Source organism: Rhinopithecus roxellana, chromosome 10 (genome assembly GCF_007565055.1).
Source record: "Rhinopithecus roxellana isolate Shanxi Qingling chromosome 10, ASM756505v1, whole genome shotgun sequence".
In the NCBI taxonomy this organism is placed as follows: Eukaryota; Metazoa; Chordata; class Mammalia; order Primates; family Cercopithecidae; genus Rhinopithecus; species Rhinopithecus roxellana.
The window spans coordinates 97,131,722-97,145,297 of record NC_044558.1 but is presented as its reverse complement, the minus strand read 5'-3'; the positions used below and the strand labels follow the sequence as shown (position 1 = coordinate 97,145,297).

The 13,576-nt window shown below is 51.0% G+C and overlaps 1 protein-coding gene across 4 annotated transcripts in view; it reads right to left on the bottom strand.

Annotated features, from left to right (window-relative positions):
* Nucleotides 1–13,576, bottom strand: part of SSH1 (slingshot protein phosphatase 1) — a 76,111-nt gene that overhangs the window by 24,189 nt on the left and 38,346 nt on the right. For all 4 annotated transcript variants that reach the window (XM_030938991.1, XM_030938992.1, XM_030938994.1 and 1 more), the window contains 6 exons: nt 12,689–12,753; nt 11,446–11,567; nt 5,261–5,329; nt 3,707–3,772; nt 1,657–1,851; nt 302–395 (listed from right to left, as the gene is read on the bottom strand). In XM_030938991.1, coding sequence (XP_030794851.1) covers nt 302–395; nt 1,657–1,851; nt 3,707–3,772; nt 5,261–5,329; nt 11,446–11,567; nt 12,689–12,753 — 611 coding nt within the window. The remainder of the gene's footprint in view (nt 1–301; nt 396–1,656; nt 1,852–3,706; nt 3,773–5,260; nt 5,330–11,445; nt 11,568–12,688; nt 12,754–13,576) is intronic.

Sequence of the window (13,576 nt, the reverse complement as noted above, 5' to 3'; positions counted from 1 at the left end):
TCGGTGCAGTCTGCGGATCTCAGGGAATTCTCCCCAAAGGTCATATAGGTGAGGCTCACAAGGGTCAAGAAATTTGCTCAATGTCTCATAGCTGATAAGCGGCAGATCTGGAATCAAACTGGAGTCTGACTCCAAGGCCTGCTGCGATTGTAGAACAAGGCAGAAAAAAAGCCTCCAGGGGCTAATACGGGGACAGGTAAAGACAACCAGGTGTTGGGCCTGCTTTTGCTGCACTTTTGGGAGCAGGACACATGAAGGCTGCATGACCTCTGACCTGCAGTGAAGGGAGGAGTTGTCTTACCTCTTTGGAAGTCACATTTTCTAGATCCTGGCTCATCATGATGCTTCGGAGCTTGGCTTTGATGAGGCGCTCGGTCCTTTCCCCTTCAGTGGGCCTGGAAAGAAACGACGTTTAGGAGAGCAAGGAGTTGTAGAAAGCTTGAGGTCAGAGGTTACAGGAATGCCAGATGCTCCTGGGTCTAAACAGAACGCGGCCTGGCAAGGAGAGCACACTTTGTGGTGTGCACGTTCTCAGGCAGTAGGGAGAGGTGCACAGAAAACCCGCTGCAGCTCTAGAATTCCCACGGGAGTCAGCAGAACGGGGAGCAGGTCAAGGGGGGAAGAGGACAGTGTGGAAACTCACTCCTTGCTCAGACGCTCCTTAGGGCAAGATGCCGGGATGCCCAGCGCAATATCCCTAGGCCCCTGGGATGCCCAGCGCAATATCCCTAGGCCCCTGGGCCCTTGAGTCTCTGCTCAAACACGTCGGGCAAGAGGACCTCACTGTCTCGAGGCAGCCCAGTCCAGCTGCAGCAGCTCCCACTATCCCCTTCTCCCTCAGAATCAAAACCTGGGCATTTCCCTGCTCTGGTTTTAACTCTAGGGGATACACACACCAGGATAATCCTTCTTCCCCATAAGGAATCTTCAAATATTCAAAGGCAACTATCCTTCCTCCATGATTTCAAGGCCCTCTTCTAATGTGGCTTCCCATCCTTCACGTCTCTGCCCTCTGAACACGCTGGGGTTTATCCATAGTACTCCCAAAATACAGTGTCCTGGAGGAACACCACACTGTGGGAGCAGGATCCTGACCCTGAGGGGAGGGGCGACCAGCATTCTCCCTAACTAGACTTCAGGCAGTATGGCCCCTCCACGTCAGTGCTGTCATAGGTCACAGGACACAGGTCATGTGGTTCACCATGGCTGCTGCTAGGGCAGCCTGCCCTCAGCAGTTGTGTTTTTGGATCCAAGGAAGCAGAGGACACATTCCTAATTTTCCTCAGAGCAGAGCGGGAGGCTCTGGGAATTAAGTCTCTGGTAATCTGAAGAGAAAAGGCCAGACCACAGAGTTCTGCAAGGAGTTGGGAACACAAAGGGCCACACATTCCTTTGAGAGTCCGATGGGAGTTATGGACCCCATCCCCAGAAATGCATTCACCAAATTCATCAATTTTTTTTTTTTTTGCACGGGACAGGGGCCTTTGTCATAGACCCCCGCTTTAAACGCTGGTTCTGAGAAAGCTGGCGCTCTCACTCAGGGGACTCCACAGTAGGTGTGGCCCAGTGTAGGTTCAGGGTCGGGCACAGGGCAGGTGGGGGAGAGGCAGGTGCCTGTGGGCTCGGGTGCGCTCACACCGGAGGCGCTGCACTTACTTGTCCACAAACAGGGCGGGGGAGTCGGGCCGCGTGGACTCCAGGTCCTGCATGGCGTTCCACTCGTTGATGCAGCTCTGCTCTGAGCTGATGCAGCTCTCATAGTAGGTGGCCCAGATGAGAGCTACGCCCCCGGGGAAGTAGTTGTGCCTCCGGGCCACTTCACAGGCCTTGTGAAGCACCTGTAGGGCAGACCTGGGGTGAGGAGAAGACAGGGTCAGGCCTGGGAAGGCACAAGAGATGCGGGGTTTTCTCCTCTGACAAAGGGGTTCAAGGGAAGGGAAGGGCAATGATTGATTGGTTGATTGATTATTTCTTTTTGAGACAGAGTCTCGCTCTGTCACCCAGGCTAGAGTGAAGTGGCGTGTTCTCAGCTCACTGCAATCTCCGCCTCCCAGGTTCAAGCAATTCTCCTGCCTCAGCCTCTGGAGTAGCTGGGACCACAGGCGCCCACCACCACGCCCGGCTAATTTTTGTATTTTTAGGAGAGATGGGGTCTCACAATGTTGGCCAGGCTGGTCTCGAACTCCCAGCCTTAAGTGATCCGCCCGCCTTGGCCTCCCAAAGTGCTGGGATTACAGGCGTGAGCCATCATGCCCGGCTAAGAAGGGCGGTTTGTAAAGGGCTCACTCTTGGAGTCGCACTTACACGTACGGGCGCTGGGGAATGCACATAGCCTGAAACATTCAGCCTGCCAGGGCACAGAGCTAGTCCCTGGGACATATTCACTGATTGAATCTAAGAGTGGCCAGAACACCCCACATCATTTCCAAAGAGGGGCAGAAACAAACAACAACAAACTGCTTCATAACTCTTCCAATCAGGTGGTTCATGGGTTACTTGTCACAACCCATCAATTAACTCCAGAGAATTAAGAACTGTTCCTGAAGCTGTGGTAACCCTGAACAGATGTTCATATGACCCATATTGAACATAAGACCCACAATTAAGCTTAGCAGCTGGAAGAAAAAGTCTTTAATATGCAACAGAGACATCTGCCTGTATTCTAAATAATTACATTTCCACCCATCCCCCCATCAACGTTCTAATAGCTTAGATGCTTACATTTCTTAAGCAACCAAGTTCTAGAAAGTCATTTTAATACAAAAACTAACTGAAAAGGTTTGGGGAGGCAGACTGGGAAACAATATTAAGAATCTATGTTTTATTTAGTCACCCTCTTTTACTTCTTCTTCTTTTTTTTTTTTTTTTTTTGAGACAGAGTCTGACTCCATCGCCCAGGCTGGAGTGCAGGAGCATGATCTCGACTCACGGCAACCTCCATGTCCTGGGTTCAAGTAATTCTCCTGCCTCAGCCTCCTGAGTAGCTGGGACTACAGGTGTGCACCATCACACCTGGCTATTTTTTGTATTTTTAGTAGAGACAGGGTTTTGCCATGTTGGCCAGGCTGGTCTCAAACTCCTGACCTCAGGTGATCCGCCCACCGTGGTCTTCCAAAGTGCTGGGATTACAGTCATAAGCAACCGTGCCCAGCCCATTTTGCTTCTTTTTACAAAAATATAGGCTGAGGCCAGGTACGGTGGCTCACGCTTGGAATCCCAGCACTTTGGGAGGCTGAGATGGGAGGGCTGTTTGAGGCCAGGAGTTTGAGACAAGCCTGGGCAACATAGTGAGACCTCCATCTCTTAAAAGAAAAATACAAAAGTTAGCTGGGTGTGGTGGCGCATGACTGTAGTCCCAGCTACTTGGGAGGCTGAGGCGGGAGGATCACCTGAGCCTGGGAGGTCAAGGCTGCAGTGAACCATGATCACACCACTGCACCCCAGCCTGGGAGACAGAGCAAGACCCTGTCTCAAAAAAAAAAAAAACAAGAAACCCAACCCCCCAAACATTGTGAATATACTTAATGCCACTGAAAATTGTGCCTTTAAATATGGTGAAAATGATAAACTTTATGTTACATATATTTTGCGCCCCCTTCAACATGCACATACATAACGAGCTTCTTGGTAGAAGGGGTTTTTCTATTCATGCTGTCGGCTAAGAAAATATTTCTAGGAAGTTAAAAGTCCCTAAAACCACACTTACCACATGGCCTGGACAGACACAGGCTTAAATATGTGCATCCTTCCTGCTGTGCTCACGCTGAACCCACTGAGAATAAAAACCAGAGAGAAAGGTATCTGTGGTGAGAAATCAGCGCCTTGAGTGAAATCACTCTGGGAGGAGGGAGCCGGCCCACCGTGCACACTGGGAACAAGCACATCTCATGCCGCCTGATGAGGGATTTTATGGAACCTGCTTCGGCAGAGACATGGGCAAGGGCAGAAAGAGACACATTCTCAGGTGAGGAGGGCTTGTTTTGAACCCAGCAATGCAAGTTCCACCAAAACCTGAAAGCCTGGCAAAGGGTGCCAGGTGAAGAACTCCAAGAGCGTCTCTTCTATGTCCCCACGTGGTCCCTGCCTCCCTGCCACCGCCTGCCCCACAGGCCCAGCTGTTCCTTTTCGTAACTGCATCAAAACTATATTCATAGGATTGCACGGAAAATAATCAATATATAAAAATATCTATTAATACATTAATATAAATGTGTTAATCTAAAAATACTAATATAAAATATAAAAAATTAATACAGGCCAGGGGTGGCGGCTCACGCCTGTAATCCCAGCACTTTGGGAGGCTGAGGAGGATGGATCACCTGAGGTCAAGAGTTCAAGACCAGCCTGGCCAACATGGTGAAGCCCCGTCTTTACTAAAACTACAAAAATTAGCCAGGCATGGTGGCAGATGCCTGTAATCCCAGCTACCTGGGAGGCTGAGGCAGAAGAATAGCTTGAACCCCAGAGGTGGAGGTTGCAGTGAGCCGAGATCGCACCACTGCACTCCACCCAGGGTGACAGAGTGAGACTTCATTGAAAAAAAAAAAAATCATACAAATATATTAAATTTTAAAAAGGAAAAATATCCCCATAACCCCATCGCTTAAACAACAAATCAAATTTTTATTTTTCTCTTCCCATCCTATGAAGCAACGTAATTCTGACCTGCTTAGAATCCCCATGTTGGGCCACTTTCCTATTCTGTTTCTTCCCACTCCTCACTGTGCCCACGCACCTCCTTGGGAGTGAATGCATGCAGACGCTGGATGGCCCTCATCCCCTGACTGCCCTACCTGGGTGGAACTGGTTCATTCCTCCTTTGTGGCTCCCAGGGTGGCACCTGAAACCTTGTTGTGCCTGTCAGTTGTATGTCTCTCCTTGTACCCCCAAAGCTGGTGAGTTCCTGCTGCACCACATTCATCCGTGAACTTTCAGGACGAGCCCTGTGGAGGGCGTGTGGTGAGAGTTCACTTAACCCATTGAGGTGGTGGATGGATATCGGTTTACCGCTGTCTTAAACTTCACACTAGCAGCATATCTCCTGTAATCGCTCCCACTGATACTTCATGAGCTAAACTCCCTAACGGGACGTCCAAAACATACCCTCCCTCGTGGAGCTCACTCGAGGGCAATATGACTTCTCCTGCTGTGACACTCCCGCCACATGTGTCATTCTGTGCTAAAGATCATCCAAGGATGCCCGAACCAGCTCGTGTTTCAAAGCCTACAGAGTGAGAGAATCTTTTAAAGACCTCCTTACCCATCTCCATCAAGGTGGATTTTCGTGTCGCTCCACAGTCGGAGAACCATCCCAATGGTGCAGCTTTTACTGCGAGGGGGGAGAGAAGATGTGTGGAGTCAGTGTCTACCCACGCACATGCACAGCTTTTCCAGCTTACCACCTGGTCCAGGATGGGCTGTTGGATGTACGTGTGGGAGTGGCCCTTAGGCTGTCTGCATAGGAACTGTTCACTGATGAATTCTAGAAGACACGGGTCTGGGATGGCCCTGTGGATACAACTCCGTAAGTGCTCAGCTGAGGCTCTTGGGTGCAGTGTGCGCTGACCGCATGCCCACTCTGCAGCAGAGAGGCAGCCGCCCAGGGCTGGTGTTCTGCTGGCGGAGGCCACGTGTGTACTCGGGGGTACACAGGCAAGCACCAGTGGCCAACCCCGGCCTGGCCTGGCCTGTCCTGGGTGGCAAGGAGGGGAGTGTGCTCACACCGTTCCCGGAGCTCACTTTCGAACCTCTGCACCTGCGCCTTTAGTGTGGTTGCTGTTTTACAACCTCGCTTAATCTGGTTTTGTTTTGCCTATCCTACCAGTGAAATGAGACCAAATAACTGCAGAGACTGGCGCCACTGAAAAACAGGGAAAGAAAGTGCTCATCGGAGAGTCCTCAGATTATGATGAAAACTCTTTAGGCATTTAAAAGTTGGCTTGTGAGAAGCCGCTGTAACCGTGCCAAGGGCCAGCTCCACGGACCTCAGGAATCTCATGCTTCCATCTCTGCTGCTGCCAACACCACGGTCATGTTTTGTGTGCCCGTGTGGATGGGGCCTCTGGGGATCACAGACCCAGCTCCCCTCCGGGTAGCACCCTGCCCCATGCAGGACTTTTCTCAACCCCATGCTTCTATATCTGTGGGGAAGGTTGTTCCAAGCCCTTCTGGCCAATGACACTCAGGCTTTTGGGTTGGGCAAATTCTCAGGTCCCTCCCTGCCATCCTACCCACTCCAGAGGGACTAACTGTATTTCTCTCACAGTATTGCAAAATAAAATTTATGCTGGGCCTCACAGAGCTCTAGGGACCACGTGACTGTGTCAGTGCCAGGAGGAGGCAAGGAAGGGGTCCCTGTGGAGCCCAAGTCCGATAGGCAGAAGCCAGGTCAGATGGTGCCCTGGGAACATGCAGTCTAGAACACCCAACCTGAGCACTGATGACCCTTGCCAGGGACTGATAAGGAGGTGGGTACAGCACAGAGAGCTGCAGAGAGCACAGGACAGGGGGCGCCAAGGCCAAGCCTAGGCCAGGGGCTGGGCCTCCCAGGACAGGCGGAGGATAAGGGGGCAGGGATGAGACTGCCCATAGGAAATAAGGAGCACATGAAACCATGTGGAAACTAAATCCCTAGACCGGCCTCCCTTGGACATGGATGTGCAAGAGGGTCAGCCCACAGGGGACTTCTGCTCATAACCTTCAACTAGAGCCAGGAGCAAGGAACAGGGACCACGCAGGACTGCAACAACTGCCCTCATCTCCTATCATCCCCTAGCTGTTCCTTTTGTGTTTCCAGCAGTCCTACAATGATTAACAATAAGATTTTCACAAGGAAGGTGGGCCCATGGGAAGCATATTTTTCTTTTTTTGAGCCAGCGTCTTGCTCCATTGCCCAGGCTGGAGGACAGTGGTGTAATCACAGCTCACTGCAGCCTCCACCTTCCGGGCCCAATCAATCCTCCTACCTCAGCCTCCTAACTAGGACCACAGGCATATGCCACCATGCCCAGCTTTTTTTAAAAAAAACTTTTTGTAGAGACAAGGTCCCAGTATATTGCCCAGGCCGGTCTCAAACTCCTGGGCTCAAGCAGTCCTCTTGTCTCCACCTGGGGAGCATATATGGGAAGCAGGAAAGGGATATATAGTTAAGGAAACTGAATCTTTAGAGGAAGAGTGACCCGAAAGGATAAAGTGGGTGGGAGGAATTGCAGAAGAAGAAAGCAGGCTCCAAGTTCCTAGGGACTGTATGGCAGGAACAGAGAAGCCAGATGGGTCTAGCGGTCCAGGCAGGAAACCGATCTGTTCCAAGACTCCATCGTGGAGTCCTTCCCTGATGGCAAAACACTGATGCGTGGACGGTGGTGTATGCTCATGGCACTCAAAACGTTCCCAATCCGAATTGAAAACATAATCCTGCTCGGGTGTGGTGGCTCACACCTATAATCCTGGCACTTAGGGAGGTGGAGACAAAGAGGACTGCTTGAGCCCAGGAGTTTGAGACCAGCCTGTGCAATAGTGATTTTTTTAAAAAATTACATATATTGGCCGGGCGAGGTGGCTCATGCCTGTAATCCCAGCACTTTGGGAGGCCGAGACGGGCGGATCACGAGGTCAGGAGATCAAGACCATCCTGGCTAACACAGTGAAACCCCGTCTCTACTAAAAATACAAAAAATTAGCAGGGCGCAGTGGCGGGTGCCTGTAGTCCCAGCTACTCAGGAGGCTGAGGCGGGAGAATGGCGTGAACCCGGGAGGTGGAGCTTGCAGTGAGCCGAGATCTCGCCACTGTACTCCAGTCTGGGTGACAGAGTGAGACTCCGTCTCAAAAAAAAAAAAATTATATATATTACAAAAATCAGCAGGGAATGGTGGCATGGGCCTGTGGTCCCAGCAACTCAGGAGGCTGAGGTAGGAGAAATGATTGAGCCTGGGAGGTCAAGGCTGCAATGAGCCGTGATTTCACCGCTCTAGCCTGGGTGACAGAGGGAGATCCTGTCTCCACATAAAAAAAAAAAAAAAAAGGAGAAGGAAAGAGAAAGGGAGAGGAAGGGGAGGGGAAGGGGAAGGGAAGGGGAAGGGGAGGGGGAAGGGAAGGGAAGGAGAAGGGGAGGGGAAGGAAAAGGAGAAAGGAAAGGGAAAGGGAGGGGAAGGGGAAGGGAAAGGGGAGGGAAGGGAGAAAAAGAAAAGAGAAGAGAAAAGAAGAGAAGAGAAAAGAATCCAAGATTGAACCCTAGGGTGGCGTGGCTGCTCTGGTCTCCCCAGGATGCATATGCAGACATAAGACTCTGAGGGAGGCCGGGTGCGGTGGCTCATGATTGTAATCCCAGCACTTTGGGAGGCCGAGGAGGGTTGATCACTTGAGGTCAGGAGTTCAAGACCAGCCTGGCTAACATGGCGAAATCCTGTCTCTACTAAAAATACAAAAATTATCCAGGCATGGTGGCGCATGCCTGTAATCCCAGCTACTCAGGAGGCTGAGGCAGGAGAATCGCTTGAACTCAGGAGGCAGAGGTTGCAGTGAGCCCAGATTGCACCACTGTACTCCAGCCTGGGTGATGGAGTGAGACCCTGTCTTAAAAACAAAAACAAAAACATAAACAAAAACGCTGAGTGAGGGTGTGTGAGCCTGTGCAGCAGCCGTCATTCCAATACTGCCTTTTGGACAGCACTTGGACTCTTATGAAGATCCCCTTTGGGGGCAATGCTCGTCTCTTTTTTTTTCCTTTTTCTTTTTTTTGGCAGGGGGAATCAAAAAACAAAATCCCAAGGAAGGAATTTAGAAAAAACAAGTATATTGCTCCCTCAGCAGGTCAAACACTTCTGGTGGGAACCTGGACTTTGTTTTCAAGCCAGGAAGGAAGACAACAGCCTGGTGCCCAGGCAATGTGGTAGCTGCAGGAGAAGGCCCAGTTCCCAGCCCCCGGGATTCCCCAGGCACGGAAGACAGCTGCATCAGGCCCAGCGACAGGAAGGACTGCTTAGTTCTGGTTCCTGTCAGGCCCCTGCTCACCTTGGGTGGCCTCTTGACTGCCCTCTCCAACCTCAGAGACCTGCCCTGGCCTTGGGGTCGGTGCCCACAGGTGGGCTGTGGCTCCTGCTCAGAGGGCACAGAGACTCAAACCTGAGGGAGGAGCATGCAATGGAGGCAAGAGAACCACAGGGAGAGGGACCACAGGAGAGGGAACCACAGGGAGAGGGAAGTTGGGTGCCAAGGGGAGGCAAAGGGAGAAGAGGGTGGGGGGGAAGAGCACCGTGGGGGCGGTGCGGATGAGCACGTGGGCCTGTCTCCTCCACCCAGGCGGCAGTGGAGTGGGAGTGCACGTGTGTGCATCTAAGGCATGCCCATGACTGCTGGCCTGTGAGCTCTGTGAGACTGCAGGCGTGTCTGCCATGCTCCCTGATGTGGCCCCAGCACCTGGCGGGGCACCCGGCACAGAGAAAGAGCTAACAAATGCACACACAGCAGACCTAGAAGTGAATGGAAGAGCAAGGCGGTGTATAGGAAGAGAGCTGCGGCCCACTGGGAAGAATGCGTGGGACCTATTCATTCAGCAGGTCGACAGGAAAAGCCCTGCCCGCAAGTCCCAGGCCGGCCACTTACTGGGATGACCCTGGGGTAATCACTGCAGCCTCGTAAGCTTCTGTCATGTGTAAAACCTGAGGTAGGACTACCCACCCCAGGGGGATGAAGGGGCTAAATGAGATGTCCACGGAGGCATTTTGTAGGTGTGCTGTACTCTACAGTCAGGAGGACTGGGCTTCCACACCGCTCCCATGGTTCGGATCAAGACAATGGGCACAGGCCACAAGAGGCCGATTTCTGTTCAGGATCAGAAAGCATTACTGGAACAGGCCACACTTGTGAGGAAAGTCCCTGCCTCAGAAAGATTCCGAAAAGCTGGAGAGTCATTGGAAGAACAATTACAACTGCAAGACGGTCAAACACTAAACACCGCTATGCCTCACAACCATACAGATAATGGCCAAATAGATGGGGCTCTGGTCATTTCTGAGAGCATCTGCCTGGTGGCACCCTGTCCTAATGGACCACGCCCTCCAGTCTCCAAGTGGTTCTTTAGCGCTCACATCCTAACACCTCCTATGCTACAGGTTCTTCTAGCCCCAGGTTCCCAACCAGGTCAAGGCCACAGATGCCAGCCCCAACTCCATCTCCTACATGTGTCACAGGAAACTTTCTTATAGTGCTATTTATTATGTACTGCGGGGGTGGGGGGCATGTCATAAAAGAAATGTCCTCCCTTTTTTATTCATTTCCTTCTAAAAAGCATCCAAGTCTCAGTTGCTAGCATGTGACTTACAGAAGCTCTCACAGGAACAAGACAAGACCGTACTGTTACCATGACACTCACAGCCTCCCTGACTGGTTTCTGCTGTTGATTCTGCCTGAAATGCTCTTCAAATGCACCTCGCGGCTCTGCCTCCACCCTAGAGCTCGCCTGACTGCCCACTTGCCCGTTAAGATTCGGCTTAGGCTTCACTCCTGCCAGAAAGGTCCTGCCAGGTGCTCTCAATAGCCGCCTCCTCTTGTGGTCTCACAAAACCCCAGCACCTCTCGGTCACTCTCTCCCTCCTACCTGGTTGTGACTGTCTTCCAAGCTCACTTAGAAGCCCTCTGAGGCCAGGAACTGTGCTGTTGCTTCTTTGTTTACCTGGGCCTAGCCCACTGCCTCATACACAGGAGAATGCAAAGAAATCATATGCTTATTGAATGAGTCGACGAAGGAATGATGAATAAAGGGAGTCTAATCTAGTTTGAACAAATCCAGGTTCTGCAATGATCTCACCAGCATTCATTTATCTGAGATGTCAGGGGAGGGATCCCACCCGGGGAGGGATCCCACCCTCATTTCACACACATCATGGAGTCAATGCTCTAACTTACTTGGCCTCCAGTTAGTGGGAAATTACAAGCTACTCTTCAAGCCTCTGACTAGGATCTGCCATGAAGGTGGAGGTCCCACTCCTCTTGGGAACCTGTGGAGTATCACTATGGGGTAAGGTGTCTGAGAGGAGACCCATCAATCTCCATACTTCTCCACGGGCCCCTCTGCCTGGGAGGGTCTCCTGCTTCCGTTGGCGGACTCTGGCTTGGCCTTCTGGGTTTGGCACTGTTGTCACCTCCTTCAGGAAGCAGTCCTGGCTAAGGTGCCCCACTCTCTAGCAGCTGGCGTGAAACCTCTCTAAGCACAGCATAACTTTCTGTCCTCTCAATCGACTCTGAGCTCCGAGAGCACCGCCTGGAGCTGGCACGGTGCCTGGCACACAGAGCTGAAATGGCACACCCTAGTGTTCCCAGTGTCGACTCCCCAGGCTCTCCATCAGGACGCAGCCCTCTCCCACATGGATATGGGACCATGGAAACCTTTTTCTAGCAGCAACTCTTGCCTCCCACACAGAAGGGAACACCTAGCTCATCAGACTCACCTTTCCTTACTGGAAAAGTCCACTCCCAGCAAGATATTCTCCTCGGTGTCCTGGCGCCCGCTGCTGTACACCACTACCATGTACCGGACCCGGTCCGCCCAGGCGCTCTCCAGGCGCACGGCCTGGAACAGGGCAGACATGCTCTCACTGGCCTGCCTTTGGAGGTGGTGCCTCCCTCCCATCTCTAACGCAAGATCAACACTTTCAGTGTTCTACCTTTCCCTCCAGGAGTTAAAAATGAAGAGAAAATTCTTGGCTGGGCCTGGTGGCTCAGGCCTGTAATCCCAGCACTTTGGGAGGCAAAGGTAGGCAGATCACTTGAGGTCAGGAGTTTGAGACCAGCCTAGCCAACATGGCAAAACCCCATCTCTACTAAAAATACAAAAATTAGCTAGGCGTGATGGCGTGAGCCTGTAATCCCTGCTACTCAGGAGACTGAGGCACGAGAATCTCTTGAACCTGGGAGGCGGAGGTTGCAGTGAGCTAAGATCATACCACCACACTCCAGCCAGGGCGACAAGAGTGAGATTCCGTCTCAAACAACAAGAAAAACAACAACAACAACAACAACAACAAAAACACACAAAGAGGAAGTTCTTGACAGCAGGAACCAGGCCTCGTTTCTCTCTGTAACACCAGGGATGCTGCCTGGCTCAGAGGAGACACCCAAAATGCAAGAAATCAGTGAACACATGAAATCCAAAGAAAGTTCTTATTTAGCTTATTTAACCGGTGTGGAGACCTGTTTCATCCCTCCTCCGGCCTCTCTGGGGTACTGAGGAGTCAACCTGGCTTTGGCTTTAGTGAACAATTTGAGGAGAATTTGTTGTAATGTAAAAGCTTTCCCCCCTATCATTCATGAACGGTTCCCCACCAAGTTTCACAATTAAAAATTAAAACGTGCTGGCTGGGCACGGTGGTTTACACCTATAACCCCAGGACTCTGCGAGGCGGAGACAGGAGAATTGTTTGAGGCCAGGAGTTCAAGACCAGCCTGGCAAAACAGCAAGACCCCACATCCACAGAATTTTTTAAAAATTAGGCAGGGTGGTACACACTTGTAGTCCCAGCTACCCTGGAGGAGGAGGTGGGAGGATTGCTTGAACCCAGGAGTTTGAGGCTGTAGTGAGCTAGGATCATGCCACTGCACTCCAGCCTGGGCAACAGAGCAAGACCCTCATCTCACAAAAACTAAAAAAAAAAAAAAATTTTTTTTAAATTTGACATTCTCACCGCTTCTTACCAGCTTGATTCTGTCTTCACAACGCAGAAGGTTGATCATCACCTGAAGATGCTGAGGCAGGTCACCTGGTGGAGCAATAAAGAAAGGTTTAAAAGGTCTCCTACCTACTTTCTAGGAAACAAACCTCTGAAAGGCTGATTTTGAGGGCCTGGAAAAAGATTGAGAAGTTAAAATTTGTCTACCTACACCACAGAAGAATCACCACAAAAACTTCAAGTCTCTATTTCTCTTACACCACTCTGAATACTGTGTGATGCGGATGGGTGACATGGAGCTTACTGTCATGTTATTAAAAGTTGTTCTTATTTCCTGAAATACATACAATATAGGTTTCCAAATACAAAATGTGGAAAATACAGGAGAGCCTAGAGAAAACTGTTATTTCATCCACGGCAATGTTACTCGGCAGGTTGGGGTGCCTAGAAATGACAGCTGTGGCTGGAAGTAAGGCATTTGCTAGGAGTTCATCATTAGAGAAAAAGGACAGAGCATCATGTTTCCTCTTCAAACAACTTCTTCTTCCTTTTTTTTATTTTTATTTTTATTTTTTGAGACAGAGTCTTGCACTGTCGCCCAGGCTGGAGTGCCGTGGTGCAATCTTGGCTCACTGCAACCTCTGCCTCCTGGATTCAAGCAATTCTTCTGCCTCAGCCTCCCAAGTAGCTGGGATTACAGGCGTCCATCACCACACCCAGCTAATTTTTGTATTTATAGTATAGACAGGGTTTCACCATGTCGGCCAGGCTGGTCTTGAACTCCTGACCTCAAGTGATCTGCACGCCTCAGCCTCCCAAAGTGCTGGGATTATAGGCATGGGCTACCCCACCCCGGGCCGCATTTCAAATTTCTGCATTTTCCACTGGAGGCAGATATTATTTCCATAACCAG